The following is a 22,838-nucleotide window of genomic DNA, read 5'->3' as shown; positions in this document are numbered from 1 at the left end:
TAATCAGAGCTGTAGGACCTTGGGTCTCAGCCCCTCAGCATATGGATACCACCCAACAGAACTCATTGCTGATGTAGGTCTGGAGCAGTGGGGCAAGCAATGCTGTCATTTCTTCATCTGCTGCTTCAGCCAGAAAAAGGGGTGGATGCTCGAGCCCATCCCCTTAGCCCCCACTGCTACATCCCCCTGCAGCCTCAGAGGCCCCCCCAATCTCCCAAGATACCAAGGGGCACCACACCCAGCTGATACCCCCCATTGTCCCCCTGCAGTATCCCAGGGTGCCCCGCACCTCCATCTCCTCAGCTGCCAGGGGTCACCCCCTAGGCCCCTACCCAGCTGGGACCAGCCCCCCAGGGAGAGGGAGCACAGGCACATTTATCTTCCCTACGCCACCTTAAGAAGATATGATCGCCTCCTACTTCCCCGCCTGGTGGGTGACGGATAGGAATCTCGGCGAATGGGAGCGAGGACTCCGTGTCCGGGCCCAATGGGGAGGAGGGGCGTGGAATAGCTGTCACAATCGATTTAAAGGGACAACACCCTCCGCCCGCGCCGTCCCCTCCTCATTCCTAGTCAGCTGATGAGGCCTGAGCCTGGGTTCATCTGCAGGGCATCCTGGGCTGCTCTCTTCCTGGGGGCGCATGGAGGAGCCGCTGGAGATGCCGCCTGGGGAGGAGAGCAAGGTGAGCCTGGGACCCCCGTCCCCACGGCGGGGTCCTGCATTCCCCACCCGGGAGATGAGGCAGTACCCTGTTCCCCCCCACACCGTGCCCTGGGTCGGGCATCGCCCTGCCCCCCCCCCGTGGGGTGCCCCTATATCTAACCCTCTTCTCTCCCCCAGCCTTGCTCACTCTCGGAGGAGCTCGCCACTGACCCCTCCTTGCAGGTTGAGATCTCAGACGCAGTCAGCGAACGGGACAAGGTGAAATTCACTGTCCAGACCAAGGTGAGGGGATTGGAAAGACAGGGTGGAAGGGGTCCCTTATGGGGGGTTTCCCACGATAGGGCTCTGATGTTTGGGGGGTCTCCAGGGAATGTCTAGTGAGGTTTGGGGGTCCTTGGCTTGGGTGTCCCCATTTGGGGTGGTCTCTGACAGGTCCACATATTGAAGGGGATTCTGGGGGTCCCAGGTTTGGAGTGACTCATCCCCTGCCCCCCTGTTGCAGAGCTCCCTGCCCCACTTCACCCGCCCAGCGCTCTCCGTGGTCCGGCAGCATGAGGACTTTGTTTGGCTGCACGACACCTTCTCTGAAAATGATGAATACGCTGGCATCATTGTAAGTGGGAGTAGAGGGGATGAGGGGGTCTGGGGGGACATTGTAAAGGGTGAGAGGAGATATGGGGATCATGATAAGGAGGGCATCTGGGGGGGCATGGGGCAGGGTGTCATAAGGGGGAACATCATGTCAGGTTCTGGTGTCCACAACTCAAGAAGGCTATTGCTAAATTGGGTTCAGAGAAGAATCAGGAGAATGGTTAAAGGACTGGAAAACATGCTGTGATAGTGAGGGACTCCAAGAGCTCAATCTGCTCAGTTTAACCAAGAGACGGTTAATTGGTGTCTTGCTCCTAGTCTGCAAATAAAGGTCTAACAAGATCCATGGGCTGGAAGTTGAAGCCAGACAACTTCAGACTGGAAATAGGGCAAATTTGTACCAGTGGGGGGAATGAACCAATGGAGCAATTTACCAAGAGCTGTGGTCGATTCTCCATCACTGGACATTTTTCAGTCAAGACTGGGTGTTTTTCTAGTCTGCTCTAATTCACAGCAGCAGCAGATTCACATGGCTGTGATGTAGCGGTGGTGCACATAAAATTAACTTCCAACCTGAATAGTCCCTTGCAAGTCTTTTTCCTTCAGCAAGAGTCAGCATGGGAGGATTTAGGCTTCTTAGATCCTTCAAAATTGCATCTTCCAACCTCATTTGTGGTTGGTCTCATGCTCTGCTTTCTTTGACCTCAAGTCTATTAAGCTTCTGTAAAAGCACACCTTCTTCTCCATGTGATGACCACACCACTAGAGTCTTCTTCTCAGCGGATGCAAGATTGCAACTTGCCGGGGTCATCTAAGTATCTCTTTGTTTGTGACAAAATCAAACCAGTGGATGTTTTGACACTGACAACTGTTTAGTTTCCTCTCTTCGCCTGTTTTTCATGGCCATGTTTCTGCTCCATACAACAGAGTTCTCATCACTACCACATTGAACACTTGTATCTTAGTTGTCACATGGACATCCTGCTACCCAGAGGCATGGGTGCTGGAACTAGGGATGCTGGGGGTGCTGCCACACCCCCTGGCTTGAAGTGGTTTCCATTCTATACAGGGTTGACAGTTTGGTTCAATGGCTCTCAGCACCCCCACCAGGAGCGCCACCAGCTTTTCTGCCACCCTAGGCGGCGGGAGGTCCCGCCCCAAAATACCACCCCCCACAGAGGCGGCGGAAGGTCCCGCCGCCGAAATACCGCCGTAGTCGCCGACCCCCAAATTGTAGCACGCTAGGTGACCGCCTAGGTTGCCTAATGGGTTGCGCCTGCCCTGACCCCCACTATACAAATTGTTCCAGCACCCCTGCCCAGAGGCCTTTGAAGACACCGAAATGCCTTGCATGCAAGACCAATCCAACGTGTGACTTTTCATAGATTCATAGATTCATAGATTCATAGATTCATAGATTCTAGGACTGGAAGGGACCTCGAGAGGTCATCGAGTCCAGTCCCCTGCCCGCATGGCAGGACCAAATACTGCCTAGACCATCCCTAATAGACATTTATCTAACCTACTCTTAAATATCTCCAGAGACGGAGATTCCACAACCTCCCTAGGCAATTTGTTCCAGTGTTTAACCACCCTGACAGTTAGGAACTTTTTCCTAATGTCCAATCTAGACCTCCCTTGCTGCAGTTTAAACCCATTGTTTCTGGTTCTATCCTTAGAGGCTAAGGTGAACAAGTTCTCTCCCTCCTCCTTATGACACCCTTTTACATACCTGAAAACTGCTATCCTGTCCCCTCTCAGTCTTCTCTTTTCCAAACTAAACAAACCCAATTCTTTCAGCCTTCCTTCATAGGTCATGTTCTCAAGACCTTTAATCATTCTTGTTGCTCTTCTTTGGACCCTTTCCAGTTTCTCCACATCTTTTTTAAAATGCGGCGCCCAGAACTGGACACAATACTCCAGCTGAGGCCTAACCAGAGCAGAGTAGAGCGGAAGAATGACTTCTCGTGTCTTGCTCACAACACACCTGTTAATGCATCCCAGAATCATGTTTGCTTTTTTTGCAACAGCATCACACTGTTGACTCATATTTAGCTTGTGGTCCACTATAACCCCTAGATCCCTTTCTGCCGTACTCCTTCCTAGACAGTCTTTTCCCATTCTGTATGTGTGAAATTGATTTTTCTTTCCTTCTTTGGATATAGAGCCTCGTACTGTCCAGTGATTACCCAGCTAGATAAACCTATTCACCCAGTCAATGTCATTGCTGTCTACATGCATCATTTGCAGGTCATTCGTTTCTGTTTTGTAGGAAGCCTGCATAGCTTTGGTTTGATCACCATTGACCCTAAGTCCCAGAGATTCTGCTGTTTTTCACAGCTCTCCCAGCATTAGCTGTAGTTGGCCAGTAATCTCTCCAAGTAAGGCAATAATATCAGCATGGTAAAGATCATCTAAAGATGAATCTCTCGATTTCACCTCTCCTACTTTGGCCACAGTCAGTTTTATTGTCAGATAGTCTATCAGAACATTAGATTATGTAGGTGAGAAAACATATCCCTAGTGTACCCCTGATTCTACTGAAAACCAGTCTGTAATACAACCATTGACCTTCACGCAGCTAAATGTACCATGGTACAGTTTCTCCACCAGGCACACTAAGGGTATATCTGCACTTAAATTGCTACAGTGGCATCATGTCCTATATTGACGAGAGGACTTCTCTTATTGGCATAGGTAATCCACCTCCCTGAGATGCAGTAGCTAGGTTGAAGAAGAATTCAAACCTTGCATCTAGGCAGGAGGTTAGTCTAGATGGCCCATGTGGTTCTTTCTAACCCTATGATTCTATGACCTAGTGCTGGCTACACTGGGGGGTAGGTCGCCATAGCTACTTCTCTCAGGAGTGTGGATCTTTCACCCCAAGTCTTCAGGCACCCCCATCCTGGCACAGAAGTGTTCACAGTGGAGTCAAAAGCAGCTGGAGAGTCTTTAAATGTGGTGTTAATGTCCTTTTGTTGTTTTTCAGTAACATTTCACAGAGCACAGATAGCTGGATTGTAGTTCAACCTGGGCAGAAACCACAAGGGTTGGCTCTCATGTCTGGGGTGAGACAGTATTTCAGCTGGCTCAGTAACGTGATGGTAAACACCTTCCCTGGGACTGACAGCAGCGTTATTCCCCGGCAATTTGAGCAAGCTGATCACTCTTTTTTGAAAAAAGGGAGGATTCAGCCTCCTTTCCAGTCTTCTGGAATGTGACTGGGTTCCCAAACTATTCAGACAACTGAATTCAATCCAGGTCTCCACTCTTTAGCAGTTCTAATGAAATATGGTCAAAACCAGGTGCTTTATAATGTCATAACTGTTTGACCGCAAGCATCATTTCCTCTAAGGTCACCTGCCCATTTTCTCCTGGGTTCATTTTTGAATTAAGTTGTAGTTTACATCTTGGCAGTGAATCAATTCACAAAAATGCTCCCACCAACTTTTAAGTGGTGCACCAATATCCTGGCAGTATTCTCCATTTTTGTCCTTAACTGGCAGAAGCTGAGAGAATGGACATCCAATGAGGATCTTCAAAATCTCAAATACACCTTTCTGGTCACGTCTTTCAGAAGCTTCCTCAATGTGCTGTGCAAAACTGTTCCGCCATTGATTACGATCATTCCGACAGGTTCTCTTGACTCCTCAGTCAAGACATTTGTTTCCCTCTATTGCCCATTTCCTCCTCCCTTCACTGATTTGACTCTAACCTTCCAGTGCATCCATTCTGCACAGCACCTCTTTTTTTCTGTCCCAAAATTTGATGGTATCATCTGTAATCCAGGGTTGCTTTTTCATTCTCCTTAGTCCAAGTGCTTCTCCAGCAATCTCGGTGATAGTGTAACACCAACAGACGCTGGTCGTCTTCAAACCTGGGACCTCTGAAGCTTAGTGCATGAGTCTCTACTGCATGAGCTAAAAGCCACATGGCTCTTAGCTGAGGCTGTGAAGGAAACTCATTAATCTCTCTCTCTCTACGTGGTCTTGGTGCCACTAGATGGGACAGAACACCACACCCAGGAGGTGTATGGTTTACAATAGCATCCTAAAATAAAGTCCACTCTTCCCCTGCACTAGACAGCTGGCCATCCAATGTAGAGTACTCCTTGGAAATCGCCACCACTTACCTATTAGAGATCGCTTCATCGTGAAGCTTATCAACCCTGAAGCATTTCAATGCAATGGTTACCCCTCTGTGGAACTGTATGAAATGGAACATCATTGTTGCTATTAGGTGTCAATGCTCATACGCAACCAGGAGTTAATTCCAGGCAGCCCTATGGCCTGTGTTATCCAGGAGGGTTAGATGATCACAGTGGGCCCCCGATCAGTGAATTGTAAGCGCATGGAGCTTGGGGTGCAGGGGGAGACACAGGATCACTGTAAGGGGGCAGGGGTGTGTGAAGAAGGAAGAGTGTTTCTAGAGGAGGGGGATCCTTTAATCATTGACATCCTGCCCCTAATGGACCCCCCCAATGGCCCTGCCCTAGCCCGAGGCATCATCCCCCAGCAGGACATCTGAGCCCTTTGCCTTCCTGCTCTGAGACCTCCCCCCGCCCCATAGCTTCTGGCTGTGAATCCTTTCTCAGCCCTTCCAGCTCCACCTCCCAGCCTCCCTTGTCCCAACCATTAGCCCCCTGCCAGCTTCAGTCCCCTCTCCCAACTGTGAGGCCCCCTTAGCTCTGCCCTTTCACCCCCATGCCTCAACCATGAGCCCCCATCAGCTCCACCTTCACCCCTGGCCTGCCCTGCTCCTCCCTTTTCCCCCAGCCTGCCCCACAGCTAGTATCAGGGGGCCATGGGGGCTTGGGGTCACAGAGGTTTGAGAGGCTGAAGGAGGGGTTCAGAGCTAATATTTCTCCTGGTTCTTCCCCCACCAACCCCGGCCCAGATCCCCCCTGCACCCCCCAGGCCTGACTTCGAGGCATCACGGGAGAAGCTGCAGCGCCTTGGGGAGGGGAACAGCACCCTGACGCGGGAGGAGTTCACCAAGATGAAGCAGGAGCTGGAGGGGTGAGTGACACCAGGGGAGGGTGGGGGCTGACCTCAATGCCCCAGTGTGGCACTAGGGGGCGCTGTGCCATGGAGGCAGTACAGGCAATCAGCGAAAGGTGATACAGAGGGGTTAGTAGGGGGCACTGCAGGGGGGGCAGTACAGGGAGTCAGTGGGGGTGGTCCAGGGAGTCAGTACCGAGACACTGTCCCTGCAGATGTTCACCCGCCTGTCTCCTGCAGTGAGTACCTGGCCATCTTCAAAAAGACGGTGGCAATGCACGAGGTGTTCCTGCAGCGCCTGGCAGCCCATCCCATCCTACGCCGGGACCACAACTTCTATGTCTTCCTGGAATACGACCAAGATGTGAGCCCCCCAGCACCCCACCCCTGAGTGAGCTCCCTGACCCCCCCACCCACCTGAGCCTCCCTCTGATCCTGCTGGCCTCCTGAAACACCTGCCCCTGGCCCCCCAGCACTCCTCTCCCCTGCTGAACCCCCCACCTCCTCCCCACTGAGCCACCCCCCACTACTCCTTCTCCACTGCTGAGCTGCAACCCCCGCACCCCTGCTGAGCTGCTTGTCTCCCTGGCACAGGCCCCTGGTACCCAATTTGAGGCCATTCCCGTCTCCGCCACCTCCCACCAACAAGGGGGGGCCATGTGGGGAATTGCCCCCCACAACGTGAGGAGCACAGGGCCTGGAAGGAGCCAGGGAGGTGAGGGGGCCACCTCCTTCTTCCCCCACTGCCCTGCCCCCTCTCCCTTCCAACCCTGGCCTGCACAGATCCCTCCCCTAATGCTCATATTATCTCTGGCTGTGGGCAGCCCCTGTGCTGGGCTGGGAGGGATGTGAGGTGCAGAGGGTCCTGGGGGGCCCTCTCCCGCCCCCCCACCTCCCCACACACCTGGCACTCCCTTTCCTTGCAGCTCAGTGTGCGTGGCAAGAACCGCAAGGAGCTGCTGGGCGGCTTCTTCCGGAACATCGTCAAGTCAGCTGACGAGGCGCTCATCACCGGGGTGTCAGGGCTGAAGGTGAGCCTGGACCCACTGCATGCAGGGGTGGGGGAGTGAACCCCCCTGGGGAGCAGGGAAAGCATGTGTGCCTCTATCAGATCCCATCTCCCCAGAAATCCATGGGCCCTGCACAGATCTCCAAGTGACAATCAGGACTAATGCCTGTCCTGCAGCTCTGGGTGTCTTCGGTGCTCTGCTGCTGTGGTTCACAGTCCTGACACCAACAGCCAGGCTACCACCATGCAGGTCACACCCTGCCTTCCACCCCCAGTGACCCCAACACCCTCTCCTCCCGTCCCGACTTTTCCCCAGACAGTCCTGCACTGTCCAGCCCTCTCCTGCAACACTCACTGAAGTAAGGAAGTTCGTTGTTCCTTCAGAGGGACGATCCAGGGCCGCTCACTGACTTCACTGGGGTTTGACAAACGCTCTTATGGCAGTCCCAGCACCGAACTGGTGGATAGTAAAACACATTTAGTGAAGGCAAAGGCAGAGGTTTAAAGGGTACCCGTAGGAGGAGTGAAGATAAATGGTTACACCTGTGCTTCTATGACTGACACTTCACTTCAGCGAGTTACAACCCTTGCCTGAGCAGGGTCCTCACCTAAACTCAGTTCCCGGGTACTTCAACCGCTTGGCTGGAGGACCCAGTGGCCTGGGATTTCAAGTGCTCTGGCCCCTTGAATCCTTCCTCATTATACTTTTATAATACAGGAATACTATCTACAAGCAGTTCATTGTTGCTTATCATTTGTGGTTCAGATCCCCTGTCTGTATAGTTAAGAGGCCTCTCCCCAACCCGCTAGGCTGCTGGTTTTGTTCACCTTTGTACGCAGAGGTTTCTGTTTCTGCCTGATGACCGGTCAGCCGAGCAAATACACATTCCTTTGCCTAGGGCAGACTGGCCTTATGCACTGCTTGCCAAACCCATCTGAAGAACATCATTCTAGTGCTTACTTCCAACTCCTTGTACACACCTGGGCCCTACATCACACTGGAATATTAATGAGCAGGGAGTTAGTTTTCCAGTGATATCTCATGATACCAGTGTGTTAGGTGTAGTGAGTGTGTCAGGCCTGATAGAAGTGGCTGACAGAGTAGCAAATCACCAACAGGGCTCTGTCACACACACCCCCACACCCACACCCCCACCCCCCAAGCTCCAGTGCGGAGAGTAACCTGGCCTGCACAGCTCACCCCCCACCCTGACTGCAGCAAGTGGCACAGCTGGTGCAACCCTCCCCCCACCACGGTACCACAGAGAGTGGCACGGCATGCAGTCCCCCCCACACTCAGTGGAGAGTGGCACAGCCCGCACAGGTTCCTCCCCCTGCAGCAGTGACCATGTTAGCACTTAGCCCAGCCCATGTAGATGCCCCCACCGTGGGGCGATGTGTGGGGCACCCCTCGGCTCTCTGGCTCCCTGTCACCCCCTGCAGGAGGTGGACGAGTTCTTTGAGCACGAGCGGACGTTCCTGCTGGAGTACCACGCCCGGGTGCGCGACACCTGCCTCAAGGCCGACCGCGTCATGCGCTCCCACAAGAGTACGTGAGGAGTGGGGTTCTCCCTCTCCGGTCCCTCCCCTACAGCCCCCTCTGGGACCAGGATCACCCTCCTGCCCCACCCTGGCCCCTGGCACTTCCCCTTTCAGGAGTGTCTCCCCTGGGGAGGGGAGCTTCCCGGTGGTCGGGGCACTCATGGGTGGGGACCCCCTGGGGTGCTTAGCACCAGGGATCCCCTGGCGAGTGGCAGCTGCCTAGGAGCTGTCCCCTATCTGGAGGCAGTGGGGGAGTCCTTAGGGGTCAGAGGGGCAGGGTGGTGGAGGTTCTGGGGAAGGGAACCCCCATCGGGCTCCTGGAGGTGGGTGTGAGGCAGGGAGTCCTGATTTGGTGCGGGGGAGTCCCTAGGCTAATGGGGTACATCCCCTGCCCTGATGGCTGCCCCCCAATACAGGCCTGGCAGAGGACTATATCCCCATCTCGGTGGCACTGGGCAGCCTAGGCACACAGGAAGTCCGCCAGCTCCAGACGTGAGTATTGAAGTGCAGGGAAGGGGCTCCCTACAGGCCCCCAGAACTGCTTGCTGTGGGAGCTGTGTTGGGGAAAGAGGCACTGGGACTGGGGCTTGATAACCCCCACCAAGCTTGGGGGGCTGCTATAAGGTGTGCCCTCCCCCAGAATGGACTCTGTTCCCCCACTGCAGTGACCCCAGTTGGGCACCAGGGGGCACTTCCACTCCCAGCCTAGGGTGCCAAATGGGGATTAGATGCTGGAGGGAGAGTGGTGAGGTGGGAGGCATTTTGGGGGTGCGGAAGGCATCCCAGCGTGGTGGTGATGGGGCCCTGTGGATAGTTGGGCGCTGATGGATTGGGGGGGGGGCGGCACTTCCCAGAGGGGAGGGGGTGTAATGGGTGGGTTACTGGGGGGAAAGTATAAGGGGGGTCACTGATGAGTCTCCCCTTCACTCCCCAGGAGCTTCCTGAAATTGGCTGAACTCTTTGAACGGCTGCGGGTGAGTGAGGGCTCCTCCCCCTGTGAGGAGCCTCTCCCCATCCCCTACTCTACCATGGGCCCCCTCTGCTCTGGGGCTTCTACCTCCCCCCCACACACAAACACTCTGCCACCATTCCTCATGCTTCAGACCTCCCCAATCTCCTGGTGTCCCCCACCTTCCTCTGAACCCCACAACCAGGATCAGCCGCACCCCACAGACTCTGCAGTGGGGAGGCAGGGCCTTCATGGCCCCTATCCTGCACCTCCAGCCCCCTTCTCAGGGGGTCTCCACCCCCACTTGCTAGTGCCCCCTATGGCTGGATGTTTGGGATCTCTGAGGGGGTGACATTAGCTCAGAAGGATGGGGTGTAAAGGCTCAGGATTAACTGTGGGATTAACACACACACCCTTTGCTGATCAACCTCCCCCCCCCCCCCTTCTGTCCTCTCCTTCCCAGAAGTTGGAGGGCCGTGTGGCATCAGATGAGGATCTGAAACTGTCTGATCTGCTCAAGTACTACATGAGAGACTCACAGGCAGCCAAGGTACAGGCAGCACGGTGCAGAGATGCGACCACCTCTGGGATGGGGCCTGGGGCTGTTAATATAGGGCTCCCTCACCCAGCACTGAGATGCAGCCACCTCTGGGGTGGGGCATGGAGATGTATAACTGTCTGTGTCCCCAGGATCTGCTGTACCGGCGCCTGCGGGCCCTGGCTGATTACGAGAATGCCAACAAGGCACTGGACAGAGCCCGCATGAGGAACAAGGAGGTGAAGCCGGCTGAGGCCCATCAGCAGCTGTGCTGTCAGCGCTTTGAACAGCTATCAGCCTCCGCCAAGCAAGGTGAATACAGAAGGGCTAGGAGCCAGGACTCCTGGGCTCTGTCCCTGTCTCTGGGAGGGGAAGTGGGGGGGATGTCTAATGGGTTAGAGCAGGGGGCTAGGATACAGATCTCCTGGGTTCTCTCTCTCTCCCGGGGCAGAACTGACTGATTTCAAGTCACGTCGAATCTCCGCATTTCGCAAGAACCTGATCGAGCTGGCAGAGTTGGAGCTGAAACATGCCAAGGTATCAGGGACCCCCAGAAATCTTGCAACTCTGCCTGGGGCCCACCCACCTCCCTGCTAGCCCTTGGGAACCCCCCTACCCTAGCCTGAGTATGGAGCTGCAGACACTACCACTTCCCCCCCACCCTCCAGAAACTCCTCCAACCCTGGCTGGGAACCCCTGGGGATCTCTCCCCCCCCAACTACCTGCCCCCCCCCCCCCCCAAACCTGAACTGGGACCCTTCAGAAGCTCCCGTCTCTTTCTTACCCTCCTCACCCAGTGCATGCTCTGCCTCCCCAAGCCCCTGGGGAGCCCTGTTCCTCCTCCCCCATGACCTCTGCACCCTGGGGTGGGGGGCTGGAGGGTTGTCTGAGCTCCTCCCCAATCACCTGCATGCCCCTCATCAGCACAGACCCTGTCCTCAGTTGCAATACCCAGGTGTGGCCTGCAGGGGGAAGCAGTGTGACACACTTGGGTCCTCGTACAGGTTCAGTGCAATGCCACTCCCAGTTAGGCTGGGAGCCAGGACTCCTGGCTTCTGTCCCCAGCTGTGAGAGGGGTGTGGGGTGGATCATTTTAGGTTTTCTTGGGGTCCCAGTTTCCCCTGGAGCACTGGGGGGGGTGTCTCCCCATCTCTAACCCCCTCCCCTCTCTTCCAGGCCAGTAGCCTGCTGCTGCGGAACACCCTGATTGTGCTGAAGGGCGACGCCTGATACTACCACCCAGCTCTGCACCTGCGGGAGGGGCCTCTCAGCGCCTTGGTGCAGAGACCCCCCCACCGCTACTGCTGCTGCCTCATAATCCAGCCCCATATATCCCTGCCCCAACCCTGTTGGCATTCCAGCCCCCCCATACCTGCTCTGCCAACTCTGGGGGGCCCCCTCTGACTGTGGGGGCAACCCCCCCCAACACCCATTAACTCCCTCCCCCTGGCCTCCCAGAGATGGCTGCAACCTAGAGTTCCTTTAGGAGGGGAGTGGGCTGGGAGCCAGAACTCCTGGGGTCTATCCCCAGCTCTGGAAGGACAGTGAGGTATAGTGGGTTAGAGCAGGAGGGCTTGGAGACAGGTCTTAGGTGAGCCCCTTCCCCTCTGTCCCCCACCCTCCAACTGCAGTAAGACCACATGGGGTGGGGGGATGTTAAGGTGCATTCAAGTACATGAAAGGTTGTTTAAAGGAGAAAAAAATTCTTCTTAACCTCTGAGGATAGGACAAGAAGCAATGGGCTCAAATTGCAGCCAGGGAGGTTTAGGTTGGACATTAGGAAAAACTTCCTGTCAGGGTGGTTAAGCACTGGAATAAATTGCCTAGGGAGATTGTGGAATCTCCATCATGGGGGATTTTTAAGAGCATGTTAGACAAACACCTGTCAGAGATTTCCTAGATAATACTTAGTCCTGCCTCGAGTGCAGGGGACTAGATGACCTCTTGAGGTCCCTTCCAGTCCTTTGATTTGGAGGTGTTCTAGCCACCCACAAGAATCCAGGCTAGATGCTATCTCCCAGCAACTAGATGCAGGGGGAGGGGCAGAATGAGGGGAGGAAGGGGTGTGAGATAGGGGGAAGTGTGAAACTGCAGTAGGCTATCATCATTCAATTCTATCCAGCCACAGCTCTGTACCCCCCCAGCCCCAAACTCCCCCAATAAAGGCCCATTTTGTATCCAGCTTCACCCCATGCAGCCTCATTATCAACCCCCCCTTTGCCAAACCTGCTCAGCTAGGGCCTAGCCCCCCCCCCCCAACATCAAGGCTCTCACCCCAGCCCTGCTTCCTCTCCTGCTGCTGGGACTTCCCTCTTTCAAAGGTTGCTCACCCTGACTCCCACCAGCCCCAGCATTGCTCGATCACAGCACCCCGAGCTGATCACTCCAAGCAGAGAAGCTGGCCTAGCATCCCAAACCACTGTGAACTTGCCATGGGGTGGGAGAGGCTTGGCCTCCCCCCAGCAGTGCCCACACAGCTGCCAGGAAGGGCTCCCCCTGTGAGGGAATACACCCCAGAAGGCAGGGAACCTGTTCAGGCCCCATCCCCTGCTAAGGCTGTACATGGCATGACAGGGACTAGCATTAGGAAAGGAGACCTTCAAACACACCCAGGGATCCTGGCTCCTGCCCCACCCCAAACCCTTCCAAGCATCACTCACCCATGGTCCAGTTAGACCATAAGGCGGCTGTTAGCTAGGACTCCTGGGTTCTAGCTCCCACTCAGGGGCTGGTGGATTAGAGCAGGTTAGCTTTAGCCAGTTGCACTCCTGTGGGGTAATGCTAGCTTCCTTCTCCCTCCATACAGGATGAAGCTGTGGGTGGCTTCTGGGGGCAGCAAGAGATGGTGAGAGCAGGGAGGGGGCAGCACCATTGTCCCCCCTCATAGTCCCAACCCCCTGAGCAGCTCTGCTGGCAGGTCCAAGGAGCAAAGGGCTGATCCCAGCTATGATTTATCCGCCCCCCTCCCCCCCCAGGCCAGGCTAATGCAGGGCTTCCATAGGAGACACTACATGGAGGGAGATGCTTGCAGGTCTCAGCACCGCTGCTCCTTCACACCCAGCATGGGACTTTGAACAGCTGCAAGAGGGCTAGGGCACCACGCCAGGCCTGACCGACCGGAGACAGGTGGAACTGGCCTCAGGAAGGGGGTGGGGAGCAGTCTAGCTGCCTAGGGCAGGACCTGCCCAGGTCCCCTGCACTCCTGTGTGTTTTACAAGAAAAGGCAGGTGCTGTTACTCATAAGTAGCAGCTACACCCAGCTCCCATGGCCACCCACACCCAAGGCTCAGCACTGATTGCAGGCTCCCAGGAGCCAGGACTCCTGGGTACTAGTTCCAGCCCTAATGTCCCTCTGTCTCAGTTTCCCTGATGGCCTCAAACCTGCCAAATAAAACCAGGCAGGGCAGTAGCTTGTTAGCATTCATTTTTTAATTGAAGGTCATTACAGGTGCTGCTTCCATATTAGTAAGTTCCACTGGAAGGGTGTGTCCCAGCCTCCAGTTACTTAAATTTTGCAAGTTTCTCCACAATATTCCATTTATACACAGTACTACAGACAAGCACAAAGCCACTAAGTCATGGACGCGTTGGCAGCAGGGGGTTGCTTTCCGGGGACACCCCCAGCTCTCCCGGTGGGGCCAGAGAGAATCAGCATCTTTCACTGTTTCAAAACACAAAACCCTTAAAAAAAAAAAATTTACACACACCAGAAATTTCTAATTCCAGTCAGGAGGAGGCTACAGGGATGCAGTTAAGAGGAGCTACTAGGATGTCACCTTCCACCAGAAACTGCTAGTGGCTCAAGACCTGGGGTTGGCTGTTGGAGGGTCCCTCACTCACTAGCCCCTTTTGGGAACACCCTGGCCAGCAGTGGACTGGCCATCAAGACCTCAGTCCTATGGAGGATTTGAGATGGGCTGTCAGGAGAGGGCAACGTAACGATGAAGCCAGTTGGTCCCTGATCAACCTTTGAAGGAGACATTACTGGAATGGAAACGGGGAATGGTCCCAGAACTAGACAGCGCTCAGGGGATGATCCCCATGAATGGTGGAACAATCCCAAGACTGAACTCCAGCACTCCAAGAATGGGCCCTTCTTGGTGTCTCTAGACATCAAGCTAGAGAGCTCAATGCATGGTCCCTTCTGATGGTGGAATAGCCCCGGACCTTGAGAAGCTACAGTGCCCAGGGAATGGTCCCCTTGGTCTCCAAGGCGGAAGTTCCAGGTAACCGAGGAGGCAGTGGGTTTGGCAGGTGCCCTGCACAGCAGTTGTGGCCGGGCTGTGGAGTGTCTTGGGGACTCTGATCGTGCAAACCGGAGAAGGAGACTTAGGAGGGAAAGAATCGAAACATTATCTAAGGAATTATCCCACCCCACCCCAACGGCTCTCCCACCCCCACCCCCCCCCAAAAAAGGTAGCACAGGACTGATTAACATGGAAGCTCCGGTATAAACTGGCACTGGGAGCGGCTCACAAGGGCTTCCCTTCCAAGCTGACGACAGCGTTGCCGCCCAGCTTCTGGGCCAAGGTGCAGCGGTCCTTCACCTCCTCGTAACAGGTTGCTTGCAACTCATGCTTGATACCTTGGGGGTGGGGGAAGAAAGAAATGGGGAAGCTTAGGGCAAGCCTTGGGTTGGAGAACAACACCTAGCTGAGAACCAGCCAGAATCTCCCCTCCCTCCCAGATCCAACCCCCACCCCCACCCCAATCCCAATCACTCCCTATGAGAAGGGCAGTGAGATTGTGATCCCCAGGCCAAGAAGCCCTGCTGTAGCCTTAGCAAAGGCACCATCTGACTGGGGGCCTGAGAACTCCCAACTCCGCCCCATCCCAGGTGGGGCCCCTCCCCCACCACACTGGCCCATCAGAGACTGTGTTTATTTAACATCTCCCAATGGGTCACATGCACCAGGGAATTGACACCTCCATCCAAGAGTGGGGGGTAGCCTCAGAGCACAGCAAGGAATCAGATCCAGACCCCTGGACCGCCCCGAATGGCTATAACCCACTAGCGTCCGCTTCCTCCCAGAGCTAGGATAGAACCCAGGAGTCCCGGCATCCCCGGGCCACCACGAGAGTGCAGTTCCACCTGGCCTTGGCAGGCACAGGCAGACCATGAGGTTCAAGTCACACAGCAGCTCACTCAGAGGGGCTAGCAGCACAACCATGGGGCTGGGCCAGCGTCTCGCCGCAGAGCTGCCAGCTCATTCACCCGCCATGGGTCGGGGCCCCACAGGTGGCAGGACATGGCCTGCTAGGGGTGCAGGACTCGACTCACCTGTGAGTTTCTTCTTGATGGCATCCTTGGAGCTGGCGTAGATCATCTTGCTCTTGAGGGGGGCACAATCTGGGGCCCTGTGGGGAGAGGGGAGGGACTCACACCAACACCAGGGACTGGAGGCTCCCGCAAGGCACAGCCCAGCGCCTGAGTCCGCAGGCATAGTGCCCACCTGGGCACAGACTGGTGTAAGAGAACAGAGCAGCAGCACAGGGGCTGAAAGGAGCAGGGGGAGGAGCCCTCCCCACCAGGCCATACACTAGGTACAGTGTCCGAGGGGCAGATTCCCAGCAGGAGGCACAAGGCGCAAGAGGAGAATAGCTGGGGTGGGGGAGGCAGGAGAGAAATTGTGGCAGGTCAGCAAGGCAGAGGGGGAGCTCTGGGTCTCTCAGTGCCATGCCTTGCAAAGGGGGCAGGGTAGCTCTGTGCCCAGCACCATAAGGGCCTTTAAATACCACCCCAAATAGGTTTCAGCCAGCACAGCAGCCCCTAGAGATAGTGCTGACTGTCTCCCCTGCCCCACTGCCAGAGTTTTTCAAATCCAAGCCTGTCTTAACTCTCCTGCCCACGGCACCCACTCAGATTCCCCCTATTAACACCTCTCATGTCTGCACCCACTCATACCTCCCACAACTCCCACCCCTGCAGCCTCTCCATGCCTTCTGCTGGCCCCAGAGCAGGAAGGAGCTAATGTGTTCAGAACCCCCTGAGTACGGTGTACACCCTGGAGGGGGTGTCCCAGCTGGGCTAAGGGGCTGGCAGAGTCAGCACAGGATGCACTGACTGGGTCACTCCCAGATCCCCAATCCCTCCCACCTGCCCTAGTCTTGTGGGCCCCACTGCCAGCTGGTCAGCCAGCAGCCCTTTAAACAAGCAGCTGGCACTCCCTGCTGGGCTTGCTCCACCCAGCAGAGGGGCCGGGTGCTGGCACTGGGTGAACAAAGGCAGCTTTCACTGCAGCTCTGCAGAGGGAAGGGGTGGCAGGGAGGGGGAACCAGGGGGTTTCTCAGGCCTGGTGGCGGAGGCCTGGCTAGAGCCAGGAAGCAGGACCATAAGAAGGAATTTGAGGATGGAGGGGCGGGGCCAGAAAGGGGAGGGGCAAGGGGGCCACCCCAGGCTGAGGGGCTTGGCTCTACCAGAAGATGCAGCAGGGAGAATGGCACTGGAGGAGGATGGGAAGGGCACAATACCGGAGAGGGGCATGGCCAGAACAGGGGTGTGCTCAAAGGATGGACCCAGTCAGCAGAGATAATGGGGCACCCCAGGTTTGGACTAGGGAGTGACCAAGACAAGGGGTGTGGCTCCCCCAGTACTTAGAAGCAGGGGTCCCTAGCCGGTGGAGAGGGTGGGCATAGCCAGCAGGGGCAAAAGGGCTGTACCACCCTGGAGGAAACGGGGCTGGGGCACGGCCCTACCAGAAGACAAAGACCAGATCCTCCTTCTTGCTCTCCTTGGTCTCGTAAGTGGCGTCGTAGAGGGCGTAGCGGCAGTCCGACTCCGGGAGCATCTTGACAAAGTGCAGATAGGGGTCATCGACTGTCTCACCCACGTCCCCCACCAGGATCTCCTTGCCCTCCTCCAGGATGATGTTCCTCTTGTCCTCACTCAGGCAGAAGAGCACCGCCTTCTTGCGCTTCTTCACCTCCTCAGGGGTGGAGGCCTTCCGCACCTTCATGTCATTGAAGACCTTGATCACTCCATCAGAGACTGCTACGCCAGATGCCTGGGGGGGCGGGGGGGGGGGGAGAGGAGGAGGAGAGGAGAAAGAGAGGAGGAGGAGGCATTAGGGGCTCCCCCAGCCCCCAAAGACTGGGTAATGAGGTGCCCATTGCTGGGATATCAGCCCCAGCACATCAACTCCCAAGGGCCATGAGCAATAGACACTGGAATTTCCTAGCCCTGAGGGGCAGATCTTCACAACAGAAGCCAAGCAGAGGGGGACTGTTGGGGGATCCACTCATTGCCCCCACCAAGAGGCCTTGGGGGCCAGGTAACGTCAGTGCTGGGGGCCACATACTCTACCAGGCCCCAAGCCAATGGGCCCAGAGGATTTAACCCAGCAGCTGCCATGGGCTTTGCAGCTTTGGAGTTGTGGGGGGGGGGGATGGATCGGGCAAGCAGTGGACAACGTTGCTGGTTACACAGGCAGGACAAGGGCAGACACACTCCAGCAAGGGCCAGCAGCAAACCAAGTGGGAAGGCATGCACAATGGGAAGCGCTGTGTCAGTGCCTTACGCAAGCACCCCCGGCGGGAACCTGAAACCCCATGCAGGAAACGGCGCTGCACGTGACCTGTGCAGAAAGAGGTTGTGCCCGCTGCTTCCCCATCGCCACCCAGCAGCCTGGGCCCTTCCCCCATGGTACAGTCCCAGGGGCAAAGGACCTGCTGCAAACCACCATCTGCAGGGATGGGGCAACAACCCTTCCCCCATCCCCTGCTCCCCCAGAGCCCTGCCAACCCCCATTCACCCCAGGAGACCACTACCCCCGGTGCCTGCCAGCCCCCCCCCATACCTCCCATCCCTTATTTTCCCTGCTCAACCTGTGCCTACTCTACCTCCCACTCCCCATTCACCCCAGGAAACCAACCCCACCCCCCTACCCATGCCTGCCTCCCATCCCCCATTCTCCTCTCCCCCAAGGCAACTGCTTTACTGCACCAAGAGACAGATTGTTGAGCCTCCACGACAACCTCCTTCCTGGCCCGGGGTTCAGAGCACAGCACCCCCCATGCTAGTGAGCCCACCCTTCTCCCCACCCCCACTAGACACCTTCAGACCGAGAGCCTCATTATTTGGGGCCCTCCCATAGCACTTCACACTCCACTGCTTGGCAGCAGGGGGGCCAATCTGAGTAGCTGGGAGCACCCCAAATTCTAACCACCCAGCCCAGGCCCCCCACTGGATGATCCCAAGGGTCCAGCCAAGATCCGAGGTGGCCCTTCAGCAGAGTCTGGCTTCAGCAGCTGGCCGGCAAAGCAGCACAGCGATATGCTCTTATATGGCAAAGGGAGGCTGTTTTAGGGGAAGCACCAGCCGCTTTGCTCCAGCAGCCGCTGCTGGGGGGGAGGGGGGAAATGAAAGGGACATGGGGGCAATGCAGGGCTCAGAACAGGGCCTGTCAGAGACCAGCACCAGAGAGAGTCAGCAGAACCCCAGGCCTGGGCCCAGATACTTCAGCCAATAAATCCACCCCTGCAGCGAGGCCTTGCAGCCAGGAGCGGCTCCCCAGCCTCCTAATTGAGTGGGCCCATAGGAGGCTAAAGGGCTTTTGTTCCCAGGCCCAGCGGCCCTGTCTGAACCCATGGCAAAAACCTTAACCCTGTAAATACTAATCAATGCTACTGATTCTGCCAAAGAAATGAGACTGTTCATGGGTCACTGCCGGCACCCTTTGCTAATCACCCTCAGATTTCCCTGTGCCCTCCACCCCCAAGTCTCCCCACCTTCCCTCCAAGCAGTTATCACCGCTTATCCCCCAGTCAGGCAATTCTAGGAGCCCAGGCACCAGGCAAACCCAAGCACCTCTTCCCATCCCCCTCCCACCAGCATCTTTGTCCTCAGGCACACGGGCACTGGGAGGGCACTATAGGCTGCATGGGAGCACTCCCACCCCTCGAGATAGTCCAGAGCTCTCAAGGACCATGAGGGCACCCTGGTGGCCCTGACTGAAGCAGGTTTGGCCAGGGCAAGCTGGGACATCGGGGCTGGGAGCACGAGGCAGAGACGGAGTCAGACATTTTGCAGAGCAACACGCTCACCCACTATCATAGCACATCAGAGGGGAGCAGTGGGGGTGCTAAGACTTGGATGGGGAGCTGAGAGCAGCACAGTGGATTGACTGATCAGGGGGAACTAGGACAATGTGGGCACAAAGATGGGTTCAGCTTAGACTCAGATTTTAATGTCAGAAGGGCCCATTATGCCCCCCTTTCAGACCTCACAGGCCAGAGAATCTCCCCACCCATTCCAGTATCCAGCCCACATCTCACTGGCAGCCCACCAGGGGCCCCACCCATTAGTGATTTGGCCCCATTCAACACATCAAACATCACCTGCATCCCACCACCCCAAGGGTAGCAGTGGAAAAAATAACTACTGCAGACAAGGGGAGTCCTGAGATCACAGGATCCCACAGACCACAGTGGAGCTAGGACATCAGGAAGAAGAAATGGGACTAGGGGTGGCTGGCAAGCCTCAAACCCCATGCTTTGGGGGGGGGGGGGGGGGGGGGGAGAATCTCCCTTTGCCAACCCCCATGCTCTGATTCAATAGCAGCCCCTGGAACAATCTGCCCCCTAAGAGAGAACTAGCCCCCACCCCATCAGAGGCTGGGAGAAGGGACCAGCCCCACGTGGGTGCATCATCTGCATCCTGCCACACACCTGCACCTATAAGAAAAGTGGCCAGAACAGGCCCTATAGAAAGCCTATAAGAGCCCCTCATAGGGAGCCCAATCCCACACGGGAAAAGGAAGCAGACACCCGCTATGAATTCCAAAGGCACCTCCAGATGGATCCTATGGAGGTAGGAAGGAACCCCCTCGGAAAGAGCGAGAGTCCCATGGACCTTACACGGACCTCCCGACACAGAAGGGAGCAGACAAACAGCCACCTATAGATCCCATAGGGGAAACGAGGCTCCCCTTGGAGCTCCCATTCATAGAAATCCCGTACAGAACAGCGCCCCACCTCCCCCACAGGTGGTGTGGAGGGCGAGATCGGATCCTACAGCGGGATCCCCGATAGCTCTTACAGGCGCCCCCTACAGAGATGGCGGGTACGCCACGCTCCCCTTCCCCTATGGATCCCATAGGCGCCCCAAAGGCAAGATGGCGGCCGCGGGGCACAAGATGGCGGCGGCGGGCCGGGGTCTCACCATGGTGCTGCGGGCAGGGGGATCACGATCCGGGCTGCGCGGGGTTCGCTCTGCGGCAGCTTCTCGGTCGGTCGGTGTCGAGACCAAGTACTGCCCCGCCCCAAACCAACCGGCCGCCCGCTTCCGCTTTATGGGGGAGGGGTACTTCCGGGCGGCGCGGGCCGTGGGGCACGCAGGGAAATGGAGTCCGTGCCGCTGGGCAGGAGCCGCAAAGCGCAGGGAAATGGCGGGGGGAGCGCGAGGGAATGAGAGCTGCATTCCGGGGGATCATGGGAGATGTAGTCCCGGGGGCAGGGAGGCGCTGGGGCGCCTAGTCTGAGAGAAAGCACAGCGGGGTGTCCTGCAGTTGCAGTGCATCATGGGTAACGTAGACCCCATTGAATAATAGGATGATGATCTTTAATCATCTCCACGCCGCCTGCAGGGCCCTGGGCTGGGGCCAGACTTAGACCCGCTGCCGTGCTGGGGGCAGCAGGTGGTGCAGCCTGGACTCCTGGGTGCTTGCCCCGGCTCTGGGTGGCGCTCTAGTGGGTTAGAGCAGGGTGGGTGGGAGCCAGGACCCCAGGATAGTGACCAAGGGGCTTGGTATCGGATCCTCCCCAGGGGCTGAGGTCCGACCTCCTACGTGGGACCCCGCCTAGAAATAAAACAACAGTTGCGATAATAAATCAGGTTGTTAAGGCGCTGCTGGTCCCGGGGCTGGGGGGGGTTGGGTGGGGGGAACCGGTGCAAGGGGGGGGGTATGTATATAGAGTGACAGGCTCTAGGGCAGCCGAATCCGAAGACCGGCTGCTGGTTGGCTGAGCCTCTCCCTAAGCCCGCCCCCTTCCCCTTCCTGGCTCTGTTCCCTCCCCCCATCATTGCGTCGCTTCCAAATAAGGGCGTGAACAGCAACACAAAAATAGGCCCCGCCTCCTGCAGTATCCACTCCTTATAAGGACATCTAGGGCAGCCGGGAAGCCACCCCCACTGGTCCTAGGCCTTAGGTGTTGGGGGAGGGACCAGAGCTGCTCTGGAGTCCTTGCTCCCCACTCCCTTCCCATTCCCTGGCTGATTACTCTGGCCCCTGCCCAGACCCAGCCTTGCCCGCAGCAGTATTGCCAACTCTCATGATTTTGTCATGGTAATTATAGTTTTCCTTAAAGCCTCAACTCCTGGAGTCAAGTGGAGATGTGAGGACTTCAGCCTTCATTCTTAAAGAACAATAAGTTTCTAGCCCTTGTGGCTGTGGAGAAAGCTTCAAAATGGGACCACAGTGCACCCTAAAGGCTCAAAAAGCAGAAGGCAACTAAAAAACACCAAATCGATTATGTTTACATAACCTCATGATTTTAAAGCCAATCTCATGACTTTTGAACACTTGGGGTTGGCAATACTGCCAAAGGGATAGTAGTTTGACTGGGCTGTACCCAGGAGCAATCCTAGGCATTTTGCCTGGCAGGGTTGAAAACATTGTGGGTACCCCCTCAACTGCACTCCCCTGAGGTAGTGGCTGCAGGAAAGGGGGGAAAAAAGGCTGAGTGGCACAGTACCCCCTGGAAGTTAGCAGCCAAGGTGACCGCCCTGTTCATCCAACCCTACAAGCAACCCTGGTTATACCTCTTAGGGACAATCCTACTGCTGCTCCCATCCTTTGGGCCAAACACAATTTACATGTCACATATAAGTGGTCACCATTATGCTCCAGAGTTAACAGGCAGTGCCAAACCTCTCTATGCTGCTGTTCCAGGCATCCTGCACAACTCAGCAGGGAGTGCTCTTCCCCAAAACCAATGTTGAGCCCACCACACCAGCAAACCCTGTATTAACAGCCCCTGCACACCACCCCACAGGAAACTGACTCAGAACCAAGGGAGGGATCCCTGTATAAACAGTCCCCATGCCCCACCCCAGAGACACCTGAGTCTCAGAGCTGCGTAAGGGCTGTCTGCGGGGCAGAACTGTCTCCAGGCAAAAGAATATCTATCCCAAGGGATTAACCAAATACTCCTAGATTATCCCCCTCATAGATCAAATTGAGAAACCACCTGTATGTGTGTGTGTTGGAGGGAGTCATCTGGGTTGGGGAGAGCTGGTGGGGAAGGATGATCTGAAGAAAGGTCAGTGGATCCCATGGTGGGGGCAGGTTGGTTCCCCTTCTTTCTCAGCATGACCCCTTGAAGTAGGGTGACCATATGTCCCGTTTTGGCCAGGACAGTCACTCTTTTAAGCCCTGTCCTGGCCATCCCGACTTTTTTGACTTCATCAGTTGGCAAGAGCAAACGACAAATGCCCACTTTTGTCAAAAAGGTGGGGTGTGGTTTGGTTTTGATAAACGTGCAGGGGGCAGTCAGGGCTCAGGTAACCTGAGCCCTGGCTGTGCACGGGAAGGGGGAGGCAGGGCTTG

At 56.2% G+C, this 22,838-nt stretch overlaps 2 protein-coding genes across 2 annotated transcripts; one reads left to right on the top strand and one right to left on the bottom strand.

Annotated features, from left to right (window-relative positions):
* Positions 1 to 557: 557 nt before the first annotated feature.
* SNX32 (sorting nexin 32) lies at positions 558 to 12,480 on the top strand. Its single transcript, XM_054033494.1, has 13 exons — positions 558 to 683; positions 842 to 946; positions 1,167 to 1,277; positions 6,152 to 6,273; positions 6,496 to 6,619; positions 7,182 to 7,286; positions 8,708 to 8,813; positions 9,223 to 9,298; positions 9,741 to 9,780; positions 10,219 to 10,305; positions 10,446 to 10,605; positions 10,745 to 10,830; positions 11,470 to 12,480. The coding sequence occupies exons 1-13, from the start codon at positions 642 to 644 to the stop codon at positions 11,521 to 11,523; spliced, it is 1,218 nt and encodes a 405-aa protein (XP_053889469.1). The 5' UTR covers positions 558 to 641; the 3' UTR covers positions 11,524 to 12,480.
* Positions 12,481 to 13,704: 1,224 nt separating this feature from the next.
* Positions 13,705 to 20,725, bottom strand: CFL1 (cofilin 1). The gene is made up of 4 exons (XM_054033495.1): positions 20,453 to 20,725; positions 16,990 to 17,297; positions 15,575 to 15,651; positions 13,705 to 14,878 (listed from the first exon to the last, which is right to left on the bottom strand). Exons 1-4 carry the CDS (start codon positions 20,708 to 20,710, stop codon positions 14,766 to 14,768), a joined length of 756 nt encoding a protein of 251 aa, XP_053889470.1. The 5' UTR covers positions 20,711 to 20,725; the 3' UTR covers positions 13,705 to 14,765.
* Between the last annotated feature and the right edge of the window lie 2,113 nt (positions 20,726 to 22,838).

The sequence above is a fragment of the Malaclemys terrapin genome, chromosome 7 (assembly GCF_027887155.1).
Source record: "Malaclemys terrapin pileata isolate rMalTer1 chromosome 7, rMalTer1.hap1, whole genome shotgun sequence".
NCBI lineage: Eukaryota > Metazoa > Chordata > Testudines > Emydidae > Malaclemys > Malaclemys terrapin.
This window is presented reverse-complemented; position numbering and strand designations above follow the sequence as displayed.